Raw genomic sequence first — 18,977 nt, 5'->3', positions numbered from 1 at the left:
AATGAGCGTGTTTATCAATACTGTAATGTATATGTTCCCTGTGATTCATCGGCGACCAGCCCAAGGTATAGTCTGCCATTTTTGCCCAAGGACACCTGGGATAGACTTAAGCAGGTGATTTAGAAAATGATGGCTGGAACTTAAACATTGTCACATCTGTGTCAATAAGGCACTTATTATTGAGCAAGTACTGATAAGGATACACCGGCAACAGACATGGCAGGGGAATGGAGTAAAGTTTGCCTGGCTGGCAAAATTAGTGTGTCAATATGTTTGAATTCAAAATTACAGAAAAGTTATAATGTGTCACTCAGGAGGGTAGCGTACTTTGATACAGTTGGCTTGTGCATTTGAAAATAAAAAGGGCTCTATATGTTCCTCATATGGATTTTTTTAATTTGTTGAAACAGGTCTCTCTATTTTTAAAGTCAACATCCTTGAATGCACATTTAACTTCATGTTTTAACATTATTTTGTTGCACGGTGTGAAAAAAAAAACATTTAGCTGATATATTTTATACTTGCCTTGAAGCCTAATGTCTGCAGCAACACATCCTGCAGTTCTCTGACACTGATTCATTGTGCAAATCGCTCACAATTATATTCAAATTATGTTCTGTTGCCACTCTAAAAACTCATTTGGAGTTTGTCATTTATAATCAAACCAGACTGAAAAAGAGGACAACGACCTTTTTGCTATTCAACACACAGTGAAAAAGCTCCAGTATTCTGCCTATTGATGATCCTGTTTTCTTTAGAAGAGAATAAGAGCTCAGTAAAAGGTCACATGACAACGGTTGGGCTGCCTTGTGCACTCAGTAATCGACTGTGACACTCCTGAAGTCCTGTCAGGGTTAAAGGTGAACATATGTGCTCGACAGGCACATTTATTAGCGGTTGTTGCTCAAAAGAAGAACTCATTTGGCTTGCATTAAGAGCTGTCAACGTCCTCTTTCAGTCACACACAGTCAGTTTAGTGTCAGAGAGGAGCTTGAGAGAGCTGACAATTACATTTTGAGAAAGGAACTTAATGTGATGCAGACTCACAAGCACAAAAGAAGAGAATGAAATGCGTGCAAGTGAACCTTTGGAATAGAGGTCAAACAACTTGGAATTTGACATAACATTGAAAGCAAAGTAAGCAACAACACAGAAAATGCAAGCAAAACAAAACTGTTCAGCTTTAGTTGATCACCTCTCCTGAGTATATACAGCGTTTTGCATTATGTTTGACTTATATAATGTAACCTTCCGCAAGGGTATGACTGATTAGAAGCTTAAAAGAAAAATGTTAATGAGGACAATAGAACAAAAAAAATTACAATTAAATGACAATTAACTATGCTTAAATGTTACTTAAAACAAATGGAATTGGAGCCGTGGAACAGATCAATTTCAGTTATTTCTTGGGGGAGGGGGGGAATCAAAAACGTGTTTTTTTTCTGCACCATGTGCGCTGTAAGCTACAATTTCGACCTACAGGCAGTCACTCATTCCCCGTGTCAGAATTTTGGATGGTTGCAGCCACCTCCTCACCCCTTGCCAAATTGTTTCTTGGCAAAAAGACAAAAAGGTGTGGGCCAGGAGTGCCTCCTGTCTCAGTTTATCATTGATCCAGGGTTCCATTAGTGATGAGCTAATGTGTGTCATCGTGAGCAAGGCAGACTGGCTCTTGAATAAAGCCACATGCGGTGTGACTGCTACGTGATGCAATTGATAAGCAGCAGCAAGCACTTGAGGAGACAGGACAATTGGACAGAAGGAAAAACATTCACTAAGACATCAGTGACAAATTCTAACAATAAGTGTAAGGACGGTATCTTGTACCTTGACATGGAAGGATAAACAGTTTCATATATTTTTTGTTTTTTTTCATGACCGGAGCAAGCTTATTGTTGGAGACATACGGGGCAGACTGATGAACAAAAAACAGCACGAACACAGATGAAACAGTCGAAGTCCAAAGTAGAAATCATGTAGATCGCATTCTTTATTCTTGAGTTATCGTTCTCTTATATTTACGTTTGTTTGATGATCTTCACCATAAAAGTGGGGTAACTCGGCAAGAAAATGAGAAAAGTTTTTCATGACAATCTGTATATTGAGGGTTTTATTATTCCAGCTAACTGTTTGGTCAGGTTTATCATTATTTTTTTAAAGGCTATGCATTAAGTTATTTTAAATGTTCTTGGTTTTCCAAACAATTCCCAGGCTTGTACAGAGTTACGGGTGTGTGCAACATGCAATAAATGTGTGATGGGTATTAATTGCTTTTGATGGTATGATTGTTTTTTTTTTAATAAAAACACCAAAGGATGTAGCATTTTTTTTAACTGTAGTGCTCTGCTCAATGACAATAGTGGTATTGTATCCTAACTTAATCTACTTTATTTCTAATAGCATTATATGCTATTCCTGGGGTGTCAAACTCATATTAGCTCAGGGGCCACATGGGGGAAAATATATTAGTGGGCCGGACCGGTAAAATCATGGTTTATAACATAAAAACAATTGGCAGGAGTTATACACACATTTTTGCTATTTGCAGGCCAGCCCTAAACAGCGGTGCTCAACTGTTAACTCATTCACTCCCAACCATTTTCCCAGAAGCAATACCCTTCTGTCCCGGCTGTTTTACTGGCTTTTGACTGATTTTGCAAGGCCCACAGAATATTGTGTTGTATTGCTATAAAAACATGAAACCCACCAAAAGAAAGATTAAAGTTTTTTCTTTCATCAGGAAAAAAAGTATGTTTCTATCTGTTTCTGTTTTGCAGCAATTAGCATTAGAATATAGCTACGTTTCATCATTATTCACAAATCTATTTGGAATTCTGGGTAACTGAGGCTTTTTTTCTACATGGCCCTACTTGATTTCCTATACTCTGCTTTCACATGCTGGCCGTTTGTGTAATAACTACCATTTCTTCAATCGTTTTTTGCAGTTGAGAGGCTGCATCAAAGCCTTCTATATGCTCTAGCATAAAAAACATATAAATACATCTTTGAGACACTTAAAACATTTAAAATATAACTTATTTATAGGTTTTTGGGAGCAAATAAAGTTAATATAGTGTTCTAAAAATAACACAAAATGGAACGCGGCAACACTTTGCCCATATGGGTTCCGGGCATTTGCATATACGTATATTCTTCCCAGAATGCATTGTTTATGTTATAGGACGTTAATCCGTGTCATATGTGTTTGTGTTACCAGTAGCATGTGTGTCTTATTCAGCACGTTTGATTTATGTAGGTCTATGTTTTTATATTTTATTTTTTTCAACAAACAGTAACTTTAGGTTATGTGTAAAATAATGACATCCAGGTAAATTCCATGTATAAGTTGCATTGCTCATCTGAGGTTTGCTTGTGAAATGTATATGTTTTGATTTTGGTCATCTGATTATTAGGGCCGACATTACTCATTTTTTAACCTTACAAGATCATCTTGCGGGCTGGATTAAACCCATTGGCGGGCCTGATCAGGCCCGCGGGCCGTACGTTTGACAACCCAGTGCTATTCTACTCTGAAGGTAGCCTATATAATACTTCAAGCTGTTCCTTAGCCTTGGTTGAGATTTATTGCACCGTTTATTTTTATTTTTTATTTATTTTTTAGTTGTACCTGCATTCAAAGCTACACAGCACAAACAACAACAAAAAAATAGAGCCAGGACCCAATATTCATACCCATTATGGAAGCAATTGGACTTTGACTGAATAGCCTTGGAATGCAATCAGTGAGCCAGCCAGAGCCTATTGTATATTTCCAAGAAAACAATAGTAAAACATAGGCTGTGTCAAATGTTGAGGTTTAAAACACATTTCCACAAGGCCTTGATTGCTATTTGAAGAGGTACAGTAGTAGTGGCAATCAGACCCAGTCCAGTGGCAAATTATAAAAGAGTTTCAAGCAGTGTGAAGTGCCGTTGTCTGCCCTGAAGGCACACCTCAGCTCAGTACCGATTAAACCTAAAAAAGTGTGTGGGGGGGAATAAGTCACATCTGTGACAGCTTTGTTACAGCACAAGGACGTGGAGACACTTCTCAAGGTAGCTGAGTGACACATGACGCTTTTGGCAGTCAGATGACGCCATGCAAGCTTTTTTGGCATAACTCAACGTGAACGTGAGTGAGATTTCAGGCGACGCTGTTGTCATCTCCAGGAGAGCGCGCTTATCTTGCTCTTATCAGTCAACACCCAAGGTAGACTGTGGATTAGCATTACCGAACAACACATGTACACAATAGCACAAACACTCCACTTCCACACAAGACAAAAATGATTCACACAACCTAAACGCTGCATCTGTAACCTCATCAAATATCCAGGCCAAAGACGGCCACAGTGGTGAGGTAATATGTGTTGGGATAGCATATCTTGTGCACAGCCAGAAAAAAAAATTACCAAGCGATTCTGGGATCATACACTGTTGATAGATATTCACTTTTAATGCTCTTTGACATGTTTGATACTCATTAGACAGATTCTTCTGTTAAAACATTAAAATAACTTTTGATTTGACTAGCGTTCAATTCCAGTTTTCATCATGTCAGTGGCATAGTCAAAAGAAAATTCACTGCAGATCCATGTGCTCCATCTGGTGGCTAAAATCCCTGGACAGACCCAATGCAAGTAGACCGTAACATTAAAATGAATTCTTATGAGCATGAAAATTTGGATTCTGCATCAAAGCTTCACGGGTTCTTCCTTCAATTCAATTTCAATTACACCCAAAAATGTATTTCATTCTTTAAAATAAAAGAAATGAAAGGGGACAGAAAGAAGTAAAAACTTGTTATATATGCCCCTGATCAACACACACAAAAAATAATAATCAACACAAAATGAATTACAGCGGGCGGTCAAGACGCTTTCAATGTAACAATTCTATAAAATAATTCAACAGCATGTCCTCATGCTATGTATATTTTTCCAGTAATTGTGCTTTCATGCATTTTTTTTTTTTTAGAAATACAGATAAACTGAGAAGAAACAAAAAGAACGATGTGTTTCAACATCGTTCTTTTTGTTTTGTTCTATATTTAGGTTTGGAAAAAAATGTTTGCTCTTCTTAATTTGTTACTTTCCTTTTTTCTTTTATTGATTTGTGTATTGACTGATAAAATGTCATGATGGGCTTTATACAATATTTTAAGGCAGTTCAACAAAATTCAAAGAAGCTACTAACTTGCACAATTAGCCTAAATTGTTTCTACTCAACTCAAACGGACTAAAAATGAGTAATTAACACTGGACCAAGTAAGAAGCCAAAGTCTGCCACTTTAATATGAAATGGGAGGATTTTTGTTTTGTTTATTTTTTTCTAAAATGTCATATTTGAATTGTGTTTGCCTCATCTGCAAATCTAACATTGCTTTTTCAAGGAGGGGAAATGTCGAGCAGAATTTTCGAACTGTTTATAAAAGCTATGACACTGACTTTCCTCTGCAATGGGCTGGGAAAGAGAAAGGTTAAAGAACTAAAACGCCAGTTGCTTTATTATACAGCCAGTTGCTATATTCATCATGTGCTGACATTTTTGGGAAGATACTGACATTGATTTACTCGCATCAAAAATTGCAACACTGTTTTATATAAACTTGTCTGGAGCGGAGGATGAGATTTTGACATTACACGCTGGCATTGACTTTCAGCTCAAGTCCAGGGCTCATCATGGACAGTTTGGGAACTTACTTGCAGAGGGCAAGTGCCCTAACATAATGAAATGTGCTACCTCCTTGACAGCATCATTCAGTCACACTTATTTATACCAGTCGGCCTTTTCCCTCATGGATATTTTTACTGCCACACGTTATCCAAAAAACAACCCCGACAGTGCCCGCCGATTTCGAGCATTTTAACTCATCTTTCAAGGCAAACAGAATATTGTGTGCTGTCACTACGTAAACAAGATGCATACCAAATAGAAATTCCTACCTTATTCCATTCTTTAGTAATCACCATTTGAAAATAGGTAATTTGAGTGACATTGAGCGAAAACTGAAAAGATGGGAGAAGCAGCTTTTTGTGAAAAGATACATTTTTTGCACAACACTAAAAAAAATTATTTAGTGATGCTCTGTGAATTAGATTTAATGTGACAAAGGCTTTGATCCTTCACGTCATCCTTGAAAATGTTCTATTTAATCATATTCATGATGTTTCATTAAGTCCATATTGTCCATATTACCGGGAGACCATTGAAAAGAAATACAATGCTGCCATCTGCTGGCCATTGTTAGTGGGTGTTTTGGGATGTTACAACCCCAATGACAAGACAGTGCTGTACGGACGTTACCCTGCCTATTGAGAAAAAAAAAAAAACATAGTATACGTCAATGAGCGTTTTTGGCGGCATTCATTTGGCTTTTACTATACGTCATTAAACGTTTTTGGCGATAAAAGAGTTAAGTTCAAATACTCCGCTGTTTCACACTGCAGTTTGCGAGTCATATTTATGTGTCTCATTCAAAACAAATGGGCATTTATATGCCAAATTTTATGGCTAGCTACCCTCTTCATCCATGCACGAGCCGCTAATCACATGTCAGCTGAGAATCAGATAAAATCCTTCTTGAGGGTTATTATCTAACAAGTGAATCATCTTAACACTTTTACTGAAATTGATGAGAACATTTAATGTACTGTAGTTTACCATTTCAACAGTTTTCTCTCGAGGAATCTTTTATTTTAGTTTGAACGCTTCCAAAACTTAGGTTGAAGAAGAGTTGTCTTAATCATGCTTGTCAAAATCATTAACACTCAGCCATGAGCTGGTCAAGTGAAGCTGCACAAAGGCTGTTAAAGCCTTTTTTTTTTAATTCAATGCATGTTTTTGATAATAAAATTAGGTTTATATTTGCCTGAAATTGCCCCACTGAAAAATTACTAAAGTAGAATATTTGAATATTGAAATACTTGATAGCTGCAGCCCTACATTCAACCCCTGCTATATTTTTTTCTGCTTTTATTGTTTAATAAAACCCTTTCTTCAGATACCTGGGATCAACCTGCAAAAAAATTGCTCCTCAAAAGTAGTAAGTAAAAAAAAAGTTGTGGATCAATTGCCCAAACTCTACATGAAAATGACTAACCTAGTGACCTAACCTAGTAACCTAGTGTCAAGTAAAGTTTTGCTAAGATTCTTTTCAGATTTATTGTATTTAAGTGTGTGTCATAAAAACAGGTATATTAATATCCCTCTTACCATTGTCTCTCGGCCAATTGGAGCAGAGAAGACATATTCTAGCTGGAAGACAACTGCTATGGCTTGGTGATTGATCAGCCTGACCTCCAAGTTGCTTCGAAGGCCCAGCGCCTGGGGAGCCGTTGATGCTGCCAAACTGAGGAGATAACCACAGATACACACACACACACACACACGCAAACAACAAACAAATATCAGCCCCTTCATTTAATGCAGCTTTACTCATTAAAGGCATATACTATAAATCACTGCATTGAAGGATTTACACTTGTTTGTCCTGTATGCTCTGCATGGGAAAGAAGTGGAATACGATGTGAGCTGTGGAACCGCACTTTTGGTATTTGCTGTTTCCAGTTTGCACACTCCATAGGCGAGAGCAAACTGTGAGGTGGAATGGAGCAATGTTTACCTTTTTCACTACATAAACCCCAGAATGTCAGGTGATCCTTTCATTCATCATCAACAGTTTCTCATTCTATGATATTTCATCATATATCAGCAGATTACCAGTAATGACTATTGAGATCAACTTTATGTATTATATAGTATGCCTCATTCACACAAGATCGCTACTACTACTCTCGAACACAAAGAATAGTGTAGGGACTTAATTAAGATAATCTGAGGATTATTAATTAATCATATTCAAATAGAATATAAATATCAAGGAACAAAAAGCTATGTTTAAAAAAAGAAACAAAAGGCATTTTGGTCCACAACAAACATTGACTCCGCCTTCAGGTGGTTGGCCCATTACTGTGATACATCATTTTATTATATATTTAATATTTTTTCATATTCATGAGGGTACACGCCAAGTTGTCCATAGGTGTTAAGTGTTTCCCACAGATTTGAAATCTACTTGGGTGGGTAGGATGGGTTGTTTTCGGGGGTTCTCATTCCTGTTACTTGCGTTTCGGCAAACTAATGTTACATGCGGTCATGACACATTTTTAAAAAATATTTTTATTAAATTTTCTTGAAAATTTCTTGGGTGGTGGCTAGTTTACTTGGGTGGCCCGCCCAAGTATTAACATGGTGTGGGAAACACTGGTGTGATTGTGAGTGTAGATGGTTGTTCGTCTCTGTGTGCCCTGCGATTGGCTGACAACCAGTTCATGGTGTAGCCTGTCTACTGCCCGTAGACAGCTGGGATAGGCGCCAGCACCCCCAGCGACCCTTGTGAGGACAAGTGGTTAAGAAGATGGATAGATGGATGGATGGATTGATGGATGGATGTCATGAGGGTTTACAGCTAACAATCTCTTACTGTGTTGCCAAATATTGAAATATCAATACTTAATAATACTTAATAATACTTAATACTTAAATCTGTCTATAGTACCCAGATCCTAAATTGTAGATGTGACGTGGGTTTTCTGAATAAAGAGAACTTACTATGTTGAATTTTCATGAATCGTTTCTATACTAAATAATTTGCTACTAATACAGACGCTCCCCTACTTACGAACATTCGAGTTACGAACAACGGTACATACGAACATTTCTGCGCGTACAGTATGTCGAAAAATGTTCGGAAAGAAATGCTGTAAGTTAGATCTCGTATTGCGCGTAGTGCTTCTTTCCGCCGCCAATACCGACGATTGGCGCTGTGAGAGCTCATTGGAGGCTGAGCAACGTGGCGAGGAGGAGGAGGAAGAAACGCCGGTCCCCATGAAGCAGGAAATAACTTTTGAAGCCGATTCCAGCGACGACAAAGAATCTCTCATGATATGAAATCCTCCTCTTCCTCCTCCTCCATCATCTCCTTAAGCATCGAGTACATCTTCCAAAAGTAAGTTAAACTTCATTTTATTTATCTTATTACGTACATGTACATACTGTGTGTGTGTCTTTCGCTCTCTCTCTCTAACATACGTAGTACAGTACTGTACGTATTCTCTCCATTTTATTAAAAGTTTTTTTCAGTACAAACCAATGCAGGTTACTTGTACAAGCCTTAAACATACTTATATAAACCTTCAATATACTTATATAGGCTTTAAACATAAATTATAATACAAAATATAGCACTGAAGCAACTTACGAACAAATTCACCTTACGAACGATCGTCCGAAACGTAACTCGTTCGTAAGGTGGGGAGCGTCTGTAATGACAATCCCTAGAGAGATAGTAGCAGTAAAGCTTTACCTTCTGACAGTTGGTATTTTCTTTTTCACAGTTCTTTATCACCCCTTTTTCTTTAGGAAATCTATAATACCAGTCTGGCACACTTTTTAGAGTGTTGATGTTAACCTACAGTACGATTCAGCGCTGTTTATATTTGTCTCAACTATGAGGCCTTCAATGATGATTCAAAGAAGCAATACAGGCACATACAAACTCTCAACTTTCAAACAGTCTTAAATATTACTGACAAAGAAATCATATCTGTTATGTTATGTAAAAGTCTTGCTCACCTGTCCTTGGTCTGAGTGTTCTGTTTGGAGATGCCGTCCACTCGACCTTTGACCCCTGAGGATAGGGGCTCCAGCACCATTATCTGAGGCTTGTCAATGAAACACCAGCCATTGTGGACCCCTACATGAAGCCTTCTTTCCTGGATGACAACTGTCTTTGGAGAACACTCTTGGCTTGGTTGTTGCTGAAATATATGGCAAAAGAGGGGAGTGACTAACATAAATAAATACATCTGTACAGCTACTTCTCATGCATTGGACTAATTATCAGCAATATGAGGGCCACTGCAAAAATTATTGTACCAAAATGCCACGTCTACATATGTGTAACATGCTTTCAGTACAATTAATAGTCGATAATGCTAAACTTGTTCCGGGACACTGGCGACCTCCTTCAGGAAATGGTGAAACTAGAAAAACATTTCAAGGCCAACTGTAGCTGCCATGAAAGTTTTATCAACCATACAGTATTTTTACACACCCATAGTCAGTTGGGATAGGCTCCTATGCCTACTTGACCTTAACAAGGAAACGCGTTATAGAAAATGGATGGTAATTTAAGTGTAAAACTATGTTACCCATAATTCACAGTTCACACTTTGAGCTAAGCTCAGTCAAGCATAAAAGAGGGTTATTCTTTAAAATAAGGGTTAAATAAATGCAAAGAAAAGGCCAAATAAACATTTAATTATAGAATTGTGATATATGCATATGCGATAGTAGCTAAAATTTTACACTTTGACTTGAGGTTGCACTGTCATAGGAAATTCAATGAAAATTACTAATTTAATGTTTCCGGGGAAGTTTTCCAAAAATCAGGTAGGATTATTTCCAAAAGGCTGTGTATTTTCAGGTTTGTTTCTTTTTTTTTAATCCAAGTAGAACACATGTGATATGTCTGAAAAGTTCAATCTGTTATATAAATGTTTACATCCCACTTCAAGAGCTAGCTAGCAAGGGTGTTTTTCTAACAAAATGCTTAAAATAACGAGAAATGTTGTGGGGACAAGTTCAAGTAAAGACCCGACTGTACTTCCACTCTGCTCCCAAACAAATTTTCATAGACTGTCACCTTTCACCCCAGAGTACAGAGCCACGTCGAGCTCCCCTAACCTTCTACTCCTCTACACTTCAATCTCTTCCCTCTCGACACATCTTCTACGCCTACACTCTACCTGGATTCTGCTTTTCTTGCCATTAGCTCTTCCTGTCCCTCTTGCAGCTCCAGACTTCTCCACATCCACCCACATCTCCTCAATCAAATTAGCATTTCAAATCTACTTTGTTTTATTCCCCCGTGTCTGTTCCAGAAGCAACAGCAAGGTCCTATTTGTCTTGTTACTGTGCAACCTGCATAATCACTGCTTGTTTTCCTGAAACGTACAGATCAACTCTGGCAGCTTCCATCATTACTCTCTCTGTTTACTAGTCTTGTTATCGCTACTCGCCATCTTACTAAAAAGCAACGAGTTGAGCGTAAAATATTATTCTGTTATTTGGGGACACTCGATTTGGTTCTCCTGTTATAAACTTAACTGATGCCTTCATTCAACTTCTTCCATTAAAACCTCTTATCTCAAGTTCTGTGGCATTGTGAGAGATTCAGGCAATCAAAATGGATATGCCAAGGTTTCATAACGAATACCAAGCGGGCTTTGTCTACAGGGCCACTGCGGTGCTTTTTGTCAGAGTTGTCTTTTCATTTTGTTATATGATGCGGTGACTCACCAACTCAGTGCTCCACAGTACGTATGATCTTTTTAAACCATGGCAGCTCTCATTTGGCATTGGGGATGTTGCGTAACTGTCTTCCAGCTCCATCACATAGGGTAGGCTCCATCCAATTAATGTTTCTCACCGATGCCAAGTGCCAGAGCTAAGATGATCACTTGACGGGAGAGTCTAGCTAGCATATATTTCAACACAAAAACAGCTCAACTGAATATACTCTGAGGGGATCGCTAATCACCCGGGGTACACAATGATGAACAAACAACATTTAACTCTCTAGGCATACGGTGCAGAAGTATTTGTTTAAAAAAATGTAGTATGTCATTGTTAAGTAGTCGAAAACAATAAGTAATTCTGCTCGAACTCAGCACAGAAACATGTCTGAGACACTGATGAGAATAATATATTTTGCTTTAATATCAAAGCGATGGGGGCACATTATGTTGATAAATTCTTTTTTTTCTTCATTTACTGTACTTAGTATCCATTGTTGAGTGACCATTTTTAAATCTTAATATAATTTGCCATATAACCCTTTGTATTTTTATTTTCAATTGTTAACTGGATGTGTCAGTTATTCGCATTTAGGTATGAAATAATCACTTGGAAAAAGTTTGCCCAACTTTAGTTACAACAATTCTAAAATCAATACAAAAAGCTAATTAACTCACTTTGTGCAAAGAAAGAACAGTGTCACAACTTTCCTCCTGTTATCTGAACAAAATCAATAAATCACAATAAAAAAAAATGTCCCTGACATTAACATTGCATCCGTGGATGCTTTGAGAAATGCATTCACCTAATCGACACGTTTAGTTTGACGTGGATCACGATGGTGCTGAAGATTGATACAGCGATCTTAAATGCCACCAGCACAACTCCGACTGATCAAAGAATGTCAGATAAATTCTGTCATTTGATGATATGTGCAGTGACACATACTTCAATAATATTTGTGTATGTAACAACTGACACTTGGCAATCAGTGTGTAACCAGTTTGTTCAGCACAAGGGAGCAATAGTATTGACTGCAAATTGAGGTGCTGCTTTCACACATACAGTTTGCATCTTTATACACTATAAAAATTCAGAGTAAAGCAAAACCATGCGAGATCGCACTCTTTGCTCATTAGTAAGTGACGGGCACACGAATGTAAACGGGAAGGTATGCTGAATGAACAAGTGAGTGAAACTGCGGTTCACAAACTTTTGTGTGAAACACCTCATAAACATTTCAGAACCACTGCATTAAAAAAGTCCTATGCCAAAATTATGTATTTAATAAATAATATTTGATGTCCTTGTATCAGGCATACAAGCAGGCAATGTGTAGCTGGATCACTTAAACCTTGTAAATGTAATTTTAGCATGCATGTGTCAAAACTTTTGTTAAAGAAGCCTTCCTCTATGAGATGTTGCATACGTTTGGGCTGTTGATAGATTTTGATTCTAGTTTTTTGTCTTTTCTTGGGTTAGGGGAAACAACGCTGGATCCGACAACCTTTGGTTAGGGTTGGTCCAGTGTTGGCCCCACTTATTTTCCTTTCGGTCACTGTCTCCAGTCCTTTTTGTTTGTTTAAACTTATCTAATGGGCTGAATAAAGCTTGTGGCTTTTGACCTCACTCCTTTTGTCTGGCGTCCATTATATGTTGCGGTCTCTTAATGGGCCAAGGAGGCTGTAACATATTTGGGGGCTCGTCCGTGAGCTCCTAATGGTGGTCAGATGAAGTGCAGGGTGAACATCAAGGCCACACGCAACACTTAAACACAAAAATAAATTGAAACAGTTTGTTCCTCAACTCCTTTGAGGTTGGCAGCTGATGCAAAGTTTTAGGTTTGCACAAGATTCAGGCACGTTGTCGCCTTTCAACCATTGTTCATTGTTTGAGTGAGCGAGTAGCAACCATGAAGTGAGCAGGTACTTGAATAACGAATGTCAAATCTATGTCACAATGAAACTCAAAGCCTATTGCAGGCAAACGACAAACCACAAACTTGAACAATGTCACACACTCATTTTAGCCTATTTTACAGTGGAAAATGGATTTTGATGGCACGTGCCACAGGAGCTTTAAAATGTTGATGGTCATTTATGGCAGAATAAATGCAGTTTATAAGAAGGGTGGCATACAGTGTTTTACAGGCATATAAGTGTGCTTCCAGTGACATCTGGATTATAATTAGTATAGTTGCTTTCTAGTCTGTGATAGGGAAGATGAGAGGAAATGCTGTTTCTCTCCTATGTAACAGGATAGCCATGGAAGTGTTTTCATATGAAAGCAATATTCAAAGCAGTTTACAGGAAAACATCAATTAAAACGTTTGTGTTCCCTTTCATACTCTGCATTTTGCACCCTCCAATCCCCATCCTTTTTAGCTCCTCATTTATTTCACTACACTTCATCAGTTTCTCCTTTCTTCTCTCTCTTGATGCTCTCTGGCTTCAACCCTAACAGAATTCTTCTTCCCTTGCCTGAAATATGAATATTTTACAGCTAAGAAGCTTAAAGGGAACAATGAAATGGACCCACAGCCCCCCAAGTCAAATTGTACTCAGTTTCAGGCGTCAAACAAGCAGAGCTTTTCAGAGTGATGAGCACACAGGTGCCATATGGTTGCGTCTGTCTTAACATTCACGCACACAAGTTTGTTGTCTTTTGCTTTGGTGATATCAGTGCACATCTTCTTTCTGGCAGTAGCTGTGGATCCAATCAACGCGGTCCCTTTAGCGTTCCGGCTGAGCACTTGACAACCGAGGTGGAAAACGTGAAAAAGTTCTTTGGGGATAATGTGACTAAATGCTGTTTGTATCATTAAAAGGAAAACAGAAAGGGAAGCTGAATAGTACACATTTGTAGACCTTTTGAGGCAGTTTGTTTTGTTAACAAGGACATTAAAGATAGTTTTGTGGTGTTTGTGTGTTTAATTAGAAAGGTCGTCCTTGTGTAGACATTCTGAAGGGAATTATATTCTGCTAAACCATAAAATAACTCTTAGAAAAAGAGTATGTGTAAAGAAAAGCAGGGGCTACATCTACCGTTAGCTCATGGCTGTATCAATAACAGCTCTGACTGACATATACAGTAGATGTGGCCTTGAGCACTTGTGCAATTTTATTCCTAAAGTTGTCACATTTGTAATGTGGCTCCTACATTGCAGAAGAGTGACCCAGGGACGGCTTCTAGCACAGAATCGCACAAAATGTTTGTGGCCGTTGCAATCATCAGAGACATCCGACTGTGATCTCAGGCTACTACACAAGTTGTTGGTGCTTCTCGTTACTACACTGTAGAAAACTGAGGAGAAAAAGAAGACATTTTGGGAAGACAGTGGCTCGGCTTCAGCTGAAATCAATAATAAACCGCCCCAAAAATGTAAATCAAGCTGTGACTCATAGGATAATTACATCTTGTCTTTTATCTAGCCAGCAATATTATGTTCCCTCTTCTTTCTGATTACCCAAATTACATTTACATTTGATCCATTCACCGAGTCTTTTGTTATCCATTCTTTTTCCTAACGTGTGAGTGCATTTTAGGCCATGCTTTGAATGGTGATTATGCTAATTATTTTTCCAGCCCCAAAAAACTGAAGGGTATTCAAGCTGAGTTAATGTGAGGGTAATTATTATTATTATTTTAATTGTAACTACACAGGAACCGTTACTATACAGAAGACATTTACTGGGGGGAAAAGAACAACTAAGAGCTGTTCAAAACAAGTACAACTGGGCTGCCGCACTGCGGAAACGGATTGTTCACCTGTATAGAAGCTTTCGTGCATTTTGATTGGCTTGGGTTGGACGGTAATTACGGTGATAAAGTATTCCAGGGCCTTCAAAAACAGCAACTGTGTCACATTCAATACCGTCATTAAAATTGTTTAAAAGTGCAGCGCATAAGGACCTAATATGATATTAAACATATGTTTTTGATAGCACATATAAATTTGTAGTGGTGTTTTCAAATTAGTATTACTATAACAATTAGTATTTGTGGGAACACCTCCATACAACGCTCAAGCCAGAGTGTCTAGATACAAATAAATGAGCAATGAGGCTTTAATAGCAGTTTCTTTCCCATTTACAAAGTTTCAATAGTTCCTCCAGTCGCTTGAAAATTGTTATCTCTTTTTACATTACCGGTACTCTTCTCACTATAACGTTACCACATTAAGTCAGATCACGCTGTCGCAACTACCGTAACTACTTCCGCGAATACTGTAGTCCAGTGGTGTCCAAACTCGGTCCTCGGGGGCCGGTAGTCCTGCAGGTTTTGGAGGTTTCCCTGCTCCAACGCACCTGTTTCAATCAACAGGATTGTTATCAGGCTTAGTAGAGCTTGCTGATGAGCTTCAGCTGTGTTGGAGGAGAGAAATATCCAAAACCTGCGGGACTACCGGCCCCCGAGGACCGAGTTTGGACACCACTGCTGTAGTCAATACTGGCACGAATGGCCATCGGACACGTTAGCACGCTAACGCTGTCAGCCGCCCTAAACGTTGGCAACAGGCACAATTCAATACAATGTCAGCGTAATTAAGTCTTTTTTAGCACCCTTAATTGGCGATTGAACGTGATTTCAAAACGAAGTTGTGAACGGCCGATACACATTCTGCAAGATGAGTCAAGTCATCCGTTGTGCCGCGATAGGCGACACACTACCGGTAACAGCTTCCAAATAAAAGTGTTCAAGGCATTGTGCTCCAGATATTATCTGGTAAGGTAAGTATTATTCTGAAGTTTGCCTTGGCAGTATGGCAAGTATGACATCATGAAACTCCAATTTATATTTTGAATCACCACAAAACCAGTGTCCGAGACTCGGACACTCGGAAAACCTGTTGCTGAAGTGGCACATTGTGCAAGTGTTGAGCGGAGGCCCTAATATGCTAGCTACAAAGAAATGACCTGACAATTACTGACAATTTTGTACACAGCAAAATACTCGACCCTTGTCTTTTTAATAGCATTACTGTTTATTGTTTGCATAATCATGAAGAATGTGGAGCCCATTTAGAATTTTTAAATTGCCAAACAGGGGCGACCAGCCATCATCGGTTTGTCTGTTTTTGCGCTGGCACTTTGTGACACCCTTGTCGAGGCTGCAGCTATAAAAGGTAATAATGCACATCATAAAACTGCCATTTTAAGAAGAGCCAAGAGATGGAGTGGAGGAGGCAGGAAGTCACATGAGATTTGCCAATTATCAAGTGAATTACATCAACCAATTCTATTTTTGAAAGCCCAAATTATAAAAGTGAAGAAGTTTCTCTGACTTTTTGTGGGCATTTTAATGAACCTTTAACCAAGTGGAATCATTTGACAGCACAATGCTATAACCAATATAACACGTGCATTATATACATATCGTCACCCTCTTAAAATAATTGCCTAAGTCATTATTTTGCAAAAAAAAATACAGTTTTGCCTGAATCATCTCCTCATCATGCAAATGGTTTAAGGTGTCAATATACAAGTCTAACATACAGTAAACATATCTGCCTACATACAGCACACATTATATATTATGAACTGTTCAGTCAAATTCTAAAATCATTTTCTGTACTGTAGAGACTTTTATCCGGCATAAATGTTCAAATGGAACTCATCTGGGAAAGAGAGCATGGCTGACTGATGGCATGTGTGCTTGCGTACATGCACACACGTATGTGTTGCTACCCACACTGTGGATGTTTGCGCCCCCATGTTGAGTGTGAGTCATCCATTGCGAGAAACAGTGGCAGCATCATTAGAATGCTGCTTGCGTCCTCCCACCTCCCTGCTCCTTAACACATTTCAACTGCTACAGCGGTTCTACTAAATCACTTTTGCCCAACTGCTGAAACACTTCCATGAATCAGAACCGGAAATATGAACTCAAAAACAAGCACACATTTGTTTTCTGCGGATGATGCATTTTTGTGTTTTTTCTTCCAAACACATTTCATTACATACAGGCATATTATGTTTAATAATATCCACAAAAAATGTTGCCATACAAGAGACAGTGTTCTTTTCATTTTCGTTATTTAGCAGGCTTCATGATGAAACAATTTCCGGCAGAAATTGTGAATCCAGGGGCCGGTGTTTCTCATGGTGCACGTTTTAGGGTCCAACAACAAAACAATACTTATGTTAAAAGCATAAACTCGGATTTATGACAATAGCCTGAGTTATCTGCAATTATCAAGTCTGTGTGTCTGTATATGGAGAAAGAACATTTAAAGATTGATTAAAGAGCGAATTTATTTTATTTATTTATTTATTTTATTTTATTTTTTTCTGGAGAGCTCAGTATTGTTCATTCGATTTGACATGTCATCATTGCTCTCCTTTTTTTTTTATATATATATATATTTTTTTTTTTTTTGTATGTGGGTGAGAATGTGTATGTGCGTGTGTGTGTGCGTGCGTGCGTGCGTGCGAGTGTGTGTGTATTCATTAGTTCACCTAAAACCTATTAAAAAAAATCCCATACTAATAATATAATATAATAATAAATTGCCAAATGCAGAAACATCAATGTAAGTTATCACGATGTGGTGGCTCTCGCTAACAGAATTTATTTAATTTATTAACGCAGACATGTAGGCTTTATGCCAGTGCATCATGTACCGCCCCTGGGATCACAAATTCTGAACGTAAGCAGCATTTTGCTCTTTGGCTAGAAAGTGTACTCAAACCCATTATAATACAACCAATTATGTGTCTCGCCAGCACTGTGACTACTGTGGCTTTATTGGGGGGGGACAGTTTACAAATCTCAATGGGTATCCACAGCAATGTTGGAATGATACTTTTGCCTAAACATTTTTCTTGTTTTACAGTTTCTTAAAGTCAGATAGATGGAATTCTAAATAAAATGTGTTAAGTGGAATATCGGTGGTTTGCCTTTAAAATTAAAAATTTAAATGATCACCCTGCCGGAGCAGTGATTCCATACGACAGGGTGACAGAAAAACATGAACTTTTTTACAATTCAATAAAACCAAGAGTGATGGAAGAAAACTATTTTATTTGTAGTAATTGAAACCTTAAAACATACCCTTTAAGAAACAATGACGGAATTTTCATTAAAAAAAAATAAAAAATTTAAACATCCTGTCGATGGAGCCCTGCAATATCTCAGCTGGGATAGCTGGGATTCCATCATTTCATAAATGGCATGTTTTAAGGTTACAATTACTATGAATAAAATATTTTTCTTCCACCACTCTTGCTTTATTGGATCGTTCAAAAGTTTACGTTTTTTGTGTCACCCTGTATTTGCCAGGGGTTGTACATGGACACATTTCATACAGCTCCTTTTTTCTTTTGTCACTCAGCTCATCCCATAATACTTGTAATGGTATCTTTGCCGCAGGATTATTTTGTCCCTTAATGGCCATTACGATTCAAGATAAGAGAATCTTTTTCATTTGATATTGATCAGCTGAAAATAATCATCCATAATTTCTGATCGTGTGCTCGGGTCAGGACAGCTTTATTCATAACGATCCCGTTTTGTCCACAGTGACCTGAAACAGAGCAACTATGCCTGCTGGGTACATATTGTAAAATACTTTTTCACATTTAATGCCTTGAAATGTGTTTTTGAATGATTGTTAAA

The 18,977-nt window shown here is 38.1% G+C and overlaps 1 protein-coding gene across 2 annotated transcripts in view; it reads right to left on the bottom strand.

The window, feature by feature from the left end:
• nphp4 (nephronophthisis 4) overlaps window positions 1–18,977 on the bottom strand; it is a 135,914-nt gene that overhangs the window by 83,737 nt on the left and 33,200 nt on the right. For both annotated transcript variants that reach the window (XM_077549301.1, XM_077549309.1), the window contains exons 7-8: window positions 9,636–9,820; window positions 7,215–7,350 (exon numbers count right to left, since the gene is read on the bottom strand). In XM_077549301.1, coding sequence (XP_077405427.1) covers window positions 7,215–7,350; window positions 9,636–9,820 — 321 coding nt within the window. The remainder of the gene's footprint in view (window positions 1–7,214; window positions 7,351–9,635; window positions 9,821–18,977) is intronic.

The sequence above is a fragment of the Vanacampus margaritifer genome, chromosome 1 (assembly GCF_051991255.1).
Source record: "Vanacampus margaritifer isolate UIUO_Vmar chromosome 1, RoL_Vmar_1.0, whole genome shotgun sequence".
Taxonomy (NCBI): domain Eukaryota; kingdom Metazoa; phylum Chordata; class Actinopteri; order Syngnathiformes; family Syngnathidae; genus Vanacampus; species Vanacampus margaritifer.
The sequence above is the reverse complement of the archived record's forward strand: the minus strand, read 5'-3'. Positions and strand labels throughout refer to the sequence as shown.